The 14079-nt window shown below is 32.4% G+C and overlaps 1 protein-coding gene and 3 long non-coding RNA genes across 5 annotated transcripts; all 4 read left to right on the top strand.

The window, feature by feature from the left end:
- The first annotated feature begins 6044 nt into the window (after positions 1 to 6044).
- LOC118343828 lies at positions 6045 to 7147 on the top strand. The gene is made up of 3 exons (XR_004797605.1): positions 6045 to 6113; positions 6313 to 6386; positions 6977 to 7147. It is a non-coding gene; the product is annotated as an uncharacterized LOC118343828 (long non-coding RNA).
- Positions 7148 to 10767: 3620 nt separating this feature from the next.
- Positions 10768 to 11245, top strand: LOC118343826. The gene is made up of 4 exons (XR_004797603.1): positions 10768 to 10802; positions 10881 to 10970; positions 11051 to 11140; positions 11221 to 11245. It is a non-coding gene; the product is annotated as an uncharacterized LOC118343826 (long non-coding RNA).
- A 24-nt stretch (positions 11246 to 11269) lies between these two features.
- Positions 11270 to 11575, top strand: LOC118343827. The gene is made up of 3 exons (XR_004797604.1): positions 11270 to 11310; positions 11415 to 11479; positions 11562 to 11575. It is a non-coding gene; the product is annotated as an uncharacterized LOC118343827 (long non-coding RNA).
- A 249-nt stretch (positions 11576 to 11824) lies between these two features.
- Positions 11825 to 14079, top strand: LOC108997677 (protein FAR1-RELATED SEQUENCE 1-like). 2 transcript variants are annotated; one of them, XM_035682869.1, is made up of 3 exons: positions 11825 to 13445; positions 13546 to 13614; positions 13759 to 14079. In XM_035682869.1, the coding sequence occupies exons 1-2, from the start codon at positions 12357 to 12359 to the stop codon at positions 13603 to 13605; spliced, it is 1149 nt and encodes a 382-aa protein (XP_035538762.1). In that variant the 5' UTR covers positions 11825 to 12356; the 3' UTR covers positions 13606 to 13614; positions 13759 to 14079. The 2 variants fall into 2 exon arrangements, with proteins under 2 accessions (XP_035538762.1, XP_035538763.1); XM_035682870.1 differs by having other exon boundaries at positions 13712 to 13777.

Consider the following 14079-nt stretch of genomic DNA (forward strand, 5'->3'; position numbering starts at 1 on the left):
CCACTCCATGAAAACTTGACAGAAAGGTAAACATGGGAGTATAGCATTGAAGTTGGACATGGCCAAAACTTATGATAAAATTGAATGGACTTATTTCTAAGTCATTATGAGAAAGCTGGGGTTTGTTGAGCGATAAGTAAGGATGGTGATGGAATGTGTAGAAACTGTTCACTATGCTGTCCTAGTGAATGGTCAACTAGGAGAGAAAAATTTCCCTTCTAGGGGTATTCACTTTCCCCTTGTTCATCATTTGTGCATAAGATCTAAGTGTGCTTTTGGAAGATTCAAACAAGAAATGAGAGACCAAAGGTGGTGTTGTAGTGAGGGGGGAATGAGAATCAGTCATTTACTTTTTGCTGATAATTGTGATCTTTTTTGTAGTGCCTCTATGCAAAGTGGAGAAATGTTCAAAAACTACTAGAGATATATGAGGCTGCCTCAAGTCAATGTCTTAATAAGCTAAAAACATCCTTCTTATTCAGTTCCAACATCACACAAAGAGCAAAGGACCTGATTTATAAGAAGCTGGGGTGAATCCAAGTAGCAGCTATGAGAAATACTTCGGGTTACCTACTTTTGTGGGAAGATCCAAGTATATTACATTTAAAGGTACCAAAGAAAAAGTATGGCACAAAATCAACAGCTAGAAGGACAAGTTTATGTCACAGGCAGGGAAAGAGGTACCGTTAAAGGCCATCGTTCAGGCTATTCCAGCATTTACAATGAGTGCATTTATGTTGCCAAGGAAGCTTTGCAAAGAAATATCAGCCTTGATAGGCAAATTCTGGTGGGGCCATAAGCAAAATGTAGACAAGATCCAGTGGAGGATTTGGTACAAGATGGGAGCAGCAAAACAAAAAGGGGGTCTGGTTTTTAGAGATCTAAATGTTTCAATAAGACTATGCTAGCTAAACAAGCCTGGAGAATTCTCTATAATCTTTCTCAATGGCAGCTCAGATAATGAAAGAAAAATACTATAGATTCTCATAACTGTTGGAATCCATTATTGGGTATGGGGCATCTTATATATGCAGGAGCATTAGGTCTACTATGGACCTGTTGAAAAATGGATTAATCTGGAGGGTAGGTAATGGAAGGAAGATCAAAATTTGGAAGGATAGATGAGTCCCTATTCCATCAACCTACAAAATTCAGTCACTTGTTAACAGATTAGACGGTGAAGCAAGAGTAGAAGAGTTAATACAAGAAGATAGGAGCTGTTGGAACAAATTTGTTATTGAAGAGATTTTCACACGAAGGGAAGTAGAAGCCATTTATAGCATTCCTCTTGGTAAGATGGGAGTGAAGGACAAGTTGATCTAGGGCTTTACTAAGAATGGTTTGTTTTCAATTAAAAGTGCCTACCATTTAACTCACTTGACAAAAAGATCATGGAGGGTTGAAGCTTGAGTTTCATCATATGAAGGGAATTGTTGGAACAAAGTGTGGAGTTTACATGTTCCTAGCAGTGCAAAAGTGTTTATCTAGAAAGCCTATCATGAAATTCTTCTTACTAGATGGAATTTGATGAATAAAAAGATTCTTCAATCACATTTATGCCCCATATGTGAGCTGGAGGAAGAGACAGTTTCTGAAGGCAATAGAGGTGTGTGCAGATCCGGGTTTCAGGAATGTGGTGTTTGAGGGTGATGCACAGGCTGTGGTCAAAGCTGTAACTGGAAGTGATGAGTGATGGGCTTGGAATGGACAGATTGATGAAGACATTACGAGGATCCTTCACTTTCATGCATCCTGGAAGGTTCAATTTGTGTTTAGAAAAGCTAACATGATTGCTCACAAATTAGCAAAACATGCACTTCTTGATGAAGGCGAGAAGAAATGAGTGGAAGAGGGACCAGAGTGTATTCTTAATGATGTAATTAAGGATAAGCTTTGTATGGATCCTACTCAATCAATAAATATGCACTTCTTATTTTTGTTAATGTGAGGCTGATTAAATTTTTAAATTTTTAATTATATTAATAAAAATCATTTTTACACTAAACAATTAACTAATTTTTATTAACAAACACACATTTCCACAATCCAAACGATAAATACATTATTTTATGAGAGAAGAAATAGTCTTATTTATACTTAAAAGCGTATAAGAATTTTTAAAAATAAAATAATATTTTTAAAAATATGACCGTTAAAGAGCCAAAAAATTGTTTAAATAAAAAATTTTATCATCCACGTATTTGGCATCCAATGATTGGATGATAAGTAATGAATGATAAATAGTTTTGTTATCATTTAATACCACGTTAGAGGGATATGAAAGGATAATAACAAAAATGATGGTTTACACATTTCTCTTTGTTATAAATGAATTTTTGAAAATTGAACAATTAAAAAAAGTTTTATAAATATATAATTATTAAAATAAATAAATAAGTAATTTTTTAATAGAGTAAAAAAAGAATAAAAAGAATATTTTAATAGAATAGAAAAATAATATAAAAGAATATTTTAATATAATAGAAAGTAAAATGTAGGTACTTTGAAAATGCTGACAGTTAAAATAGAGAAAATGTGGTCTTCAGGTAGATAGATGTGAATGCTCTTGCGGTAAGAAGCTATTAGAAAGACTCCACTTATTTATGAAAAAACAATAATGCCAACAATGATACAAAAAAATCAAAATAATAAAAAAGAATACGATATTTTAATATTAAAAGACCTCTTAGAAATAATTATGATGGGATATTTGTGATTTTCATTAAAATTTAAGACCCCATTTATTTCATAGTTTTAGAAATCCAAATACACGAGTTTAAATCTGTGAAATATGTGAATGAGATGAGATGAAAAATATGTGAATAATAATAAAATAATTTGAGTTATGATATTTTATGAGGTTTTGAAATATGAGAGTGAAAAAGTTAAATAAAAATATTATAAAGTTAAAATATTGTTAAAATATAATTTTTAAATATTATATTTATTTTGGAATTTAAAAAAGTTGGATTATTTTTTTTATTTTGTTTGAAAGTTTGGAAAAGTTGTAATGATTAGTTTGAAAATATTTGTGTTTGAATTATGTTTGATAAAGAAAAGAGATGGATGAGATAAGATGAAATGAAAAATATTACCAAACATCCCCGAGCTTGTTGGGGAACATAACTATTCTCAAATTATTTCACTCATATTCACTACAATTTATAAAGTATTTCACTACTATTAAAATATATTCTTATAACTTGTTTGAATACTAAAAATATTTCACTACTATTCACAAATTCTTAGAGAATATTTAAGAAATGAGATGAGATGAGAAGTTTGTGAATAATTGTGAAATAGTTATGAATAGTAGTGAAAATGGTTGAGTTATGATGTTTTATGAAATTTTGAGAAATGAGAAAAAAGAAATTGAATAAAAATATTATAAAATTAAAATATTGTTATAATATTTTTTTAAAATATTTTTGTTTAAATTTCAAATAGTTGAATTGTTTTTTTTAGAAGTTTGGAAAAGTTGTAATGTTTAGATGAAAATTTTAAAAATTTAAAATTTAAATGATATTTGAAAAAAAAATAAAATTAAATAAGATAGGATGAGATGGTCTTCTAAACAAGCCATTAGTTTTCATTATCATAATATAATTAAAAACACATTTATTTATTTATTTATTTAAGGTAAAAGTTGGAAGTAATTCACAATGTGCCATCAGTGTGAATAGACTAGCCCACAAAATTAAAATCATACAAATTATATCCTTTTTTAACAAATTATATACGTTTTTAGCAATTTAAGTCAAATAGAAAAATGTTGTGTACAAGTTTTAAATAGACAAATATTGTTTAAGTCATTTGTAAAAAAGTGAGTCTCACTAATAAAAAATAATTTTTCTTCATTTTTTCAAAGATTATGTCCAGTTTTTTACAAAAACTTATCAAAACTTATCTATTTAAAATTTGTACAAATCATTTCTTTTAAAGAATTTTCTTGTAACTGAGTATATTTGCCAAACCAAGGGGTTTAAGGCTCAATTCGAATAGGGGAAAGAAAAACAGAATATATATAATATATATACACTATATATAATAAGTGCGGATAACCATGAACAATGATTTTGTCGTCCTCCGTATAATTGTCTGTTTTTTGTGTGTTTTTTCCTTTTTATCCCTCTGTTTTAGTATTTTTGTCCGTTTAAATGGGGCTATTTTGGTCTTTCGGTGTATTTTATTCTTTTTATCTTTCTCTTTTCCAAGATATATACATTGATTTTAACTTAAAACCATCTCTCTCTGCCTTTATTGTTCGATTTTAACTCTCTCTCTCTGTGTTTTCTTTCTTGAAAGTTATCTCTTCTTCCAAAGCGACACTATGTCTTCTCTCTCTGCCTGCATCTGGGTCATCTTTTCGCAGCTCCTCTCTTCTTCGAAAGCGATGCTCTCTCTCTCTGGCTTGTCTCTCTGGTTTGTTTTTTTTCAATTTTTTTTTTCTTTTCGATGTTGTTGGTTTGGAGATTTTACAACGGTTTGTTGGACTTTTTTTTTGCATCGTTCGTTTGGGGATTTCACATGGGTTTGCATGTTGGGTGTTTTCTCTTCGCATTTGCATGTTGTGGATTTTTTGTATTTTTTTGTTTTTTACGGAAACATTAACTTTTTTTTCTTCATATTTGCATGTTGCGCGCTTGCATGTTGTGAGTTTTTATGTTTTTTGCTAAAAAAATATATTTTTTCGTGGGTTTGTTAGGTTTTTTTTTATCTTGTTTGCTGTTTATTTTTTCATATTTTTGGTTTCGTTGATTTTTTTTTTTTTTTGTGATTTCGTTATCAAAGATGTAATTTTTTTGGTTGTTTGATGGGTTTTTTTCTTCTTCTTTTTTGTGTATTTGCATGTTGTGAGTTCTCTATTTTGGATTTTCTCTCTTCGAAATTGTTATTTGTAGCATTGGGTTTGTCTTCGTTACTTTTTTCTTGTAGATGTGCATGTTGTAAGTTATTTTTTTCTCTTCGTTGATGGTTTGTCTTCGGTTTTTTTGGTTTTTTTTTTTTTTTTTTTTTTTTTTTTTTTTGTGAATTTGCATGTTGTGAGTTTTTTGAGTTTGGGTTTTCTCTCTTCGCGTTTGTTATTCGCAACGTTGGGTTTGTCTTTGTTGATTTTTTTTCTTTATAGATTTGCATGTTGTGAGTTATTTTCTATTATTTGTTTTTGTTATTCAAATGTTTTTGAAAAATATATATATATATTATGTATGATGGGGTTTTTTTCTCTGTAGATTTGCATGTTATGTATCGGAGTTTTTTTCGGTTGTGTAGTTAGATGGAAGTTAGTTTACGTTTAGTTATTTGCTTTCCTTTTGTATGTTATTTGTTTGTATGTTATGGTTTTTGTGGCTTTTTCTGCGCTGCATGTGCACTATTAATGTTTTATTTGCTTTCCTTTTATATGTTATTTGCTTACATGTTGTGGTTTTTCTGGACTGCATGTGCATTATTAATTTTCTGCACTACATATAAATTTATTGGTTTATTTAGTTTGGGGATTGTGTTTCTTTTTTCATTTTTGTTTATTTTCTATTCTTTGTTTTTGTTATTCAAATATTTTTGAAAATATATATATTTTTATGTTTGATGGGGTTTTTTCCCTATAGATTTGCATGTTGTGTGTCAGAGGTTTTTTTTTTTTTTTTTTTGTAGTTAGATGGAAGTCGGTTTATGTTTGGTTATCTAATTTCTTTTTGTATGTTATTTACTTGCATGTTGTGGTTTTTCTGACTTTTTTAGCATTGCATGTGCATTATTAATTTCTCTTCTATTGTGAATCTGTACATTAATGAATGGATGGTTGTTTCTGTTGGAATTGTATTTAATCTATGACTTTATGACCCCTATGCATTAAAATCTTACATTTTAATAAAGGAAGTTATCTTGTATCTGATTAAGTTTATATTCTAAGGCATGCCTTCATTATGATTCAACACATCAGAAGTTAAATTTAAAGTGTATATATATATATATATATATATATATATATATTTAAAAGAAATGCTTTTGACTTTAAGTGGTGCAGGAATTGCAAAAAGGTCAAAAGATAGCATTGAGGTCTCGACGTGAAAAGCTGGTGGCAGAAACAACTATATATATTGTCAGCACATTAGGTATTTCTTTTACTTATATTAAAAGAATATTTTTTAATGATTTTTATATTTATTTCCTATAATAATGATAAGTTGTATAACCTCTTATCACCAATTCCTTAAACTCACCCTCATTACCTTTGGTTTTTTATACCCTCTTTGGTTAACTTATCATTTTTGAATTACCAGTCTGAAAGCCTTTCTCCTTGGCTTATTTCAGGTCATCATGTTGGGCATTTCTCTCACACATGGTTCCTGAAATGCAACGGTTAAATCCTTTTGTTTGTTCTTCAGGTTTGAAGAGCCTCTTCTTGATCAAGTTTTGTGGTTAAATTATTACTTGTCTAAAAAATTCAAAGCGATAGGAAGAGGTATATTTAATTATTTAATTTGTATTCTAACCCCTTCTCACGTGTGGTCGGATTTTCTAAAGAGAATATTTAATTGATGTGGGTGAGGTGTGGAGTCAATTTGAACTCAGAATCTCAGTTCTAATATCATGTTACATCTTCATTTGTCCAAAAAATTTAACTGATAGGAAGAAATGAGTTTAATTATATAATTTATATTCGAACACTCATATTTCAAATTTAGTAGACAATTTTTTTCCAAAATATAAGCTTTTAAAATTATTTAACTCACTTTGAGCCATATGGGCTGAAGGTGTTTATGTCCAGCCAAAATTTAAGCTGAATCTCGTGGGGCTTCTTTCTGCTGAAATTATAATAAGAAAGGTAAGTCAAGTAGATAATCTAAATTTAAAGGTCTTGTAAGATCGTATTAAGGACTTTTAAACCATTATGATACATGATTGTTTTTTTAAGTTTTTCCTTTAGGAACTATATTAAACTTATAGCTGAGGGTACTTTGCTGTGACCATGCAGGTTTCTGGAAAAGTAGAGCTTGAGAAAGTGCTCAATGGGCTATTCAGTGATGCTAAAGTTCTGGAATCACGTCGCATGGTTGCAAAACAAGCAAACCATTCTCTTTCCAGGGGCATCGTTGCCAATGTCTAGAACCTACTGAATTTGCATGTTTTCAAACGGGCTCTCTGTTAGAAAGTAAGAAAATGACCTGCATGTTTTCAAATCTGAGATGTTATTGTCTGAGATGTTAATATTATCTGTTTCTGAGATGTGAAGATTTATTTCTATTTTTTTTTCCTTTGTAAATATTGTTTGTTTCCAAAAGTTGTTCCAAAGCATGGGAAAATTAATATTTAAGTTTAAATATGGGAACATAGAGAAGTTCATATTCGATGAAAGCATGTAGACAACCTCTTTTGTTTGTTTTATATTTTTCTTTAGATGTATTTTTTTTTTTTTTGTTGTAAGTGGTTTTATTTTTGTGATTTCTATTTTATTTGTGTCTTTTACATACAGATCGGAGTTGATTTTTTTTTTTTTTTTTTTGAATTTGGTGTAGACCTGATTTCCTCTTCTGTATAGATCTTAGCAGATCTTCATATGTTTGAAGAGAAGATGTTCTAATCTGCAGATTTATTTCTATTTATTTCTTCCGTTGTGAGTCTATAGATAAACGAATGAATGTTGATTTCTGTTGCTTTTTTTTTTTTTCCTTATTCATCGCAACATATCTTCACATATTAGATTCGTTATTATTTCAGATTTCAAATTTGAGATGTTATTGTCTGAGATGTTAATATTGTTTATTTTTTAGATGTGCAGATTTATTTTAATATTGACGTTTTAGTCTAGATCAGTGAACTTTTGCCTAAGATCTGTTAGTGTACACAATGTTGAATATTTTTTTATTTTTTGTTCTGTGCATATTTTTTAATATCTGTCCTTTTTCTCTCTGTGTTTTCATTTGATTGCAATTGTCTGTCTTGCATTTATAGTATTTGTCGCCCAACATAAATGACGAATACTGCATACATTGCTTGCCATGCTCTAGGTTTTAATTTTTTACCCTTCCTATGCTTTGTTTTTACCCATCTGAAGAACTCTAGACAGTTGAGTATAAATCTTTGAAATTTTATTCAAATGTGATGCACTATACATTTATTTTTCTTTTCTTTATCTTTAAGGTCTAAATATTTTTTGTTTGTATTACATCGATGAAGTTTTAGTCTAAGATGTGCAAATTTTTTTCTATCCTTTCTTTTTTTTGTTAATCTGTACATAAATGAATGAATGTTGATTTTTGTTTTCTTTTCCCTATACATCTCAACACATCTTCACATATTAAATTTGTTATTATGTCAAATTTGAAATGTTATTGTCTGAGATGTTAATATTGTTTGTTTCTGAGATGTACAGATTTATTTCTATTTTTTCTTTCTTTTGTGAGTCTATACATAAATGAATGAATATTGATTTCTGTTTTTTTCCCTATACATCTCAATACATCTTCACATATTAGATTTGTTGTTTTGTCTATTTTCTCTTCTATTGTGAATCTGTATATTAATAAATGGATGGTTGTTTCTGTTGGTTTTTTTTCATTAGAACAGATATTTACATGTTTATTTTTTGTTTTTGTTTGATCTTTGTTTTGTTTGTTTTTTCCTCTATTGTGAATCTCTCCAGAAATGAATATATGTTCATTTCTTCTTTTCTTTTTTTCTATTTTTGTCTTTTGTTGTGAGTTTGTACATAAATAAATGAATGTTGATTTCTGTTGCTTTTTTTTTCCCTATTCACCTCAACACATCTTCACATTTTAGATTTGTTATTATTTCAAATATGAGATGTTATTGTCTGTTTTTGAGATGTGCAGATTTATTTCTATTTTTTTCCTTTGTTAATATTGTTTGTTTCCAATAGTTGTTCAAAGCATGGGAAAATTTATATTTAAGTTTAAATATGGAAGCATAGAGAAGTTCATATTCCATGAAAGCATGTAGACAACCTTTTTTGTTTGTTTTATCTTTTTCTGTAGATGTTTTTTTTTTTTTTTTTGTAAGTGGTTTTATTTCTATGATTTCTATTGTTTGTGTCTTCTACATACAGATCGGAGTGGATTAATTTTTTTTGAAGTTGGTGTGGACCTGATTTCCTCTTCTGTATAGGTCTTAATAGATCTTCATATATTTGAAGAGAAAATGTTCTAATCTGCAGATTTATTTTTATTTATTTCTTCTGTTGGAAATCTATACATAAATGAATGAATATTGATTTCTGTTGCTTTTTGTTCCGATTCATCGCAACACATCTTCACATATTATATTTGTCATTATTTCAAATTTCAAATCTGAAATATTATTATTGTGGAAATCAAAAGAATATGTGATTTTTCAAAAGAGTTCTTCTACACTTAAGCCGCTACAGTACCCAACACCACACACTGCCGACGTGGAAATTTTTTTTTTTTCTTTGATGCTACAGTAAAACGCACACGTTTTACTGAAACTCAATCCGACTTTTTCCCCAAATGCTTCATTTCGAAATTGTCTCCCTCGGTCTCGCCCCTGCTCCTCCCGTTCGGTTCCTCCGCATCTTCCATCGTTGTCCGCATGCAGCCTGCCGTCATCCTCGTGCAGCGTGCTGTCTGCCGTCAGCCGTCCTGCTTCCGCCGTCTGCGTTGTCCTGTTCCCGCGAGGTTTTTGTTGTAATGCGCGATTTACTGGTGCAGTGAACATAATCCTCTTAAATGTGAAAGTAGTTTGTATTATTAATTCTTTGGGTGTTGTTTAGACAATGAACTTGGTCTAATTCATGCTGTCCCGATTTCTTTCCCATTTTACTGGTTTAAACATGTGGAGTTGGAGGCTAGACCGTGTAAAACACAGCATTCCTGTAAGACTAGGAATGGCGAAGAAAAGATCCGAAAGAATTACAAAAATGGCAATAAATATCTTGGATGTTATATTGTGAAGTCAGTTTTGTTTTCATAATTTTTTGGAGTCAGTACAAATCATAGTTGTGTTGTTTGTTTCTTCAGAATCTTGTGTAACTTAGATACCGTGCAGAAGGAAAGCTTAAACCCGTTGGATTACTTTTTTTTTTTTTTCTTGTAATGTCGATCTAATGAATGTTAGATTACTTTTTTATAATGTCATCTAATAAATGTTGGATTACTTTGTTTTTTTTTCTTGTAATGTCGATCTAATGAATGTTAGATTACTTTTTTTTTTTTCTTGTAATGTCGATCTAAAAACTCAGTTGAAATAGCGTGATGGACAAAGAGGAAGATAAAAGGCCACTCAGGCCTTCTACACCAATTCCACCGACTCAGGTATGATACACTGGTCATTTATAAAAGGAAGGTGTCTCAATTCCAACTAGTTAATGTATTTTTATTTGTGTATTGTAGGTCTTTCTCTGTCCAAGAAATGCTTACTATCCGCCATTTATGATGCATCCAAATGCATATCCGAATTCATATACATACGCATGGGGTAGCCAGGTTGAGAAATGTGTGAACTTTAAATTTTTTCCCTGAACTGCATTATTACCCATTCTAATACCGTGCATGATTGCAGCCCCCACAAATGACATCGTATCCAACAATGTTCATGTACCCTCCGTCGACTAATGCGGAGAGTTCGGGCTATGTTCAACAAACGAACCAGGTATATTTATTCCTTTCTTAATTTTTTTTTTTTTTTTTGTATGTGTTTGTTGTTACCCGTTCTAACACCGTGGATGATTGCAGCCCCCACCAATGCCACATTTTCCAGCAACTTTTATGTACCCTCCGTCGACTAATGCGGAGAGTTCGGGCCATGTTCAACAAACGAATCAAGTATATTTATTCCTTTCTTTTTCTTTTTTTTTTGTATGTGTTTGTTGTTACCCGTTCTAACACCGTGGATGATTGCAGCCCCCATTAATGCCACATTTTCCAGCAACTTTCATGTATCCTCCGTCGACTAATGCGGAAAGTTCGGGCCATGTTCAACAACCGAACCAGGTATATTTATTCATTTCTTAATTTTTTTTTTTTTTGTATGTGTTTGTTGTTACCCGTTCTAACATTGTGGATGATTGCAGCCTCCACCAATGCCACATTTTTCAGCAACTTTCATGTACCTTCCGTTGACTAATGCGGAGAGTTTGGACCATGTTCAACAAACGAACCAGGTATATTTATTCCTTTCTTAATTTTTTTTTTTTTTGTATGTGTTCGTTGTTACCCGTTCTAACACCGTGGATGATTGCAGCCCCCACCAATGCCACATTTTTCAGCAACTTTCATGTACCCTCCGTCGACTAATGCGGAGAGTTCGGGCCATGTTCAACAAACGAATCAGGTAAATTTATTCATTTCTTAATTTTTTTTTTTTTGTATGTGTTTGTTGTTACCCGTTCTAACACCGTAGATGATTGCAACCCCCACCAATGCCACATTTTTCAGCAACTTTCAGGTACCCTCCGTCGACTAATGCGGAGAGTTCGGGCCATGTTCAACAAACGAACCAGGTATATTTATTCCTTTCTTAATTTTTTTTTTTTTTTTGTATGTGTTCGTTGTTACCCGTTCTAACACCGTGAATGATTGCAGCCCCCACCAATGCCACATTTTCCAACAACTCCGTCAACTAATGAGGAGAGTTCGGGCCAAACGAACCAGGTATATTCATTTTTTAATTTTAATTTTAATTTTTTTTTTGTTTCTTTTTTTTTTTTTTACATATGCATTGTTACCCGTTCTAACACCGTGCATGCTTGAAGCCCCCACCAATGCCACATTTTCCAACAACTCCATCGACTAATGCGGAGAGTTCATAACAAACGAACCAGGTATATTCCTTTCTTAATTTTTTTTTTTTTTTTGTATGTGGCATTATTACCCGTTCTAATACCATGCATGCTTGAAAAAGACTGTCGTAATTGTATTGACAAAGCCAGACAATTAAGGCTGGGTAAAGGTGGTGGCGAAGCACTTACTGAGTACTTCAAGAGGATGAGGTTGCAGAATGATGGTTTTGTCTATGTGATTGATGTCGATGAAGAGCTGAGGTTGAGAAATGTGTTATGGGCTGACGCACGGAGTAGAGCAGCGTACAAGTATTTCGGAGATGTGATCACCTTCGATACGACATACCTGACAAATAGATACGGTATGCCATTTGCTCCATTTGTTGGGGTAAATCATCATGGACAGTCTATATTGTTATGGGCTGGTTTGATTTCAAGCGAAGACACAAGTACTTTTGTATGGTTGTTTCGGGCATGGTTGGAGTGCATGGATGGTCGCGCTCTAAAAACGATCATAACAGACCAAGACCGAGCAATGAAGAGTGCTATTGCAGTGGTCTTCCCACACACTCGCCATAGATATTGTCTATGACATATAATGCGAAAACTGCCTGAGAAATTGGGATCTCACGCTGCCTTCAATGTAGGGTTGAAAACTGCCATCCAAAATGCCCTATATGATTCACAGACATGTGGTGAATTTGAGGAGAAGTGGAGGCAATTTATTAAGAAGTATGACTTAGGTGAAAATGCATGGCTGCAAGGGTTGTACAATGAGAGGTCGTTTTGGGTACCGGTTTACCTTAAGGAAGTTTTTTGGGCAGGCATGAGCACCACACAGCGTTCTGAAAGCATGAATGCTTTTTTCGATGGTTTTGTGCATTCTGGTACAACGTTGAAAGAATTCGTCGATCAATTTGACAATGCACTGCAGAAGAAGGTAGAGCTCGAGACGACCGCTGATTTCAATTCGTCCAACCAAACCATCCCATGTTCCTCCGCATTCCGCATTGAAAAGCAGTTTCAAGCCGTGTATACGAATGCAAAATTTAAAGAAGTCCAAAGAGAGGTGTGGGGAATGATTTTATGTAACTGCATACTTATCAGCAAGGAAGGTTGCATTTCCACCTACGATGTTTTAGATGAAATTACCACTGATGATGACCATGTCAAGAGCATCAAGTACACAGTTTACTTTAACAATGAGGAGGTTGATGTGAAATGCACCTGTGCGTTGTTTGAGATGAGAGGAATTGTCTATAGACATGCATTGAACGTTTGTCAGATGAATAAGATTCATGCGCTACCGGAGAAGTATGTCTTGGATCGATGGAGGAATGATTTAAAGAGAAGATACACAATGGTAAAAAGTAGCTACGATGACTTACGGCAAAATGTAGATTCAGGGAGGTATGAGCTTGTGGTAAAACGATGTTCCAAATTAGCAACCCGTGTATCGTCGAGTGATGCCCATGTTACTGCATTTATGCTCCACTTGGATGAGTTTGAGAATAAATTTAAAGGATTAACACAAGAGTCCGGTTCAACAAAAGTAGCAGAGACTGTGCAGACAGACAAGGGTAAGAAAATATTAAGCCCACATGTTGTCCGAGGGAAAGGGAGGCCGCCAACAAAAAGGAAGGTCCCACCTGTGGAGAAGGCTGTGACTAGGCGAAAGAATAAACAGGTAATAAATTTTTATTTTTATTAAGTACGTCATATTTCTTCCTACGACTTTAATATTTCTTTCTAATTGATGTGTATTTCTGTATTTCAAATTTATTTAGATACGCCGGAAAATATTTGACGATACATCCGAGCAATGTGAGGTATCGGAAGCTCCATAAAGTGGTCAGGTGATACATTTTTCTGTGTATAAATTCTATATTGCTCCCCACTTAGTTAATAAGCAATTTCTAATGATTATTTTTTTGGTATCTTAAATTTATTAAGATACCAAGTGCGGGCAAGGATGATTTTGTTGTTCTAACACAATGCAGTACTGTCGCACAACCAACGCCACCTGACAATGAGTAGGTGCTCCAAGAAGAAGACAAACGGATTGGGAGATTGTAATATCCAAGATAGTAGTTTGGTCTTTGTAATGTTTTATGTGTTATTTGAGGGACTAGTATGTATTTTGGGAGGAAAAACAGATTTTATGTATATTGTTTGGGAGACTGATGGTTCATGTGTTATTTGAGAGACTAGTGTGTATTTTGGGAGGAAAAATAGATTTTATGTATATTGTTTGGAAGACTGATGGTTCATGTGTTATTTTAAAGAATATTATGTATTTTGGCAGGAAAAACAGTTTTTAT

This window comes from Juglans regia, chromosome 11 (genome assembly GCF_001411555.2).
Source record: "Juglans regia cultivar Chandler chromosome 11, Walnut 2.0, whole genome shotgun sequence".
In the NCBI taxonomy this organism is placed as follows: Eukaryota; Viridiplantae; Streptophyta; class Magnoliopsida; order Fagales; family Juglandaceae; genus Juglans; species Juglans regia.

What these genes read in the sequence shown, in the direction of transcription:
- LOC108997677 (XM_035682869.1), top strand. Translation starts at nt 12,357, where the DNA reads ATGCGAAAACTGCCTGAGAAATTGGGATCTCACGCTGCCTTCAATGTA. An exon ending in CTAGGCGAAAGAATAAACAG is followed by an intron (nt 13,446 to 13,545) that starts GTAATAAATTTT and finishes AAATTTATTTAG; the next exon opens with ATACGCCGGAAAATATTTGA.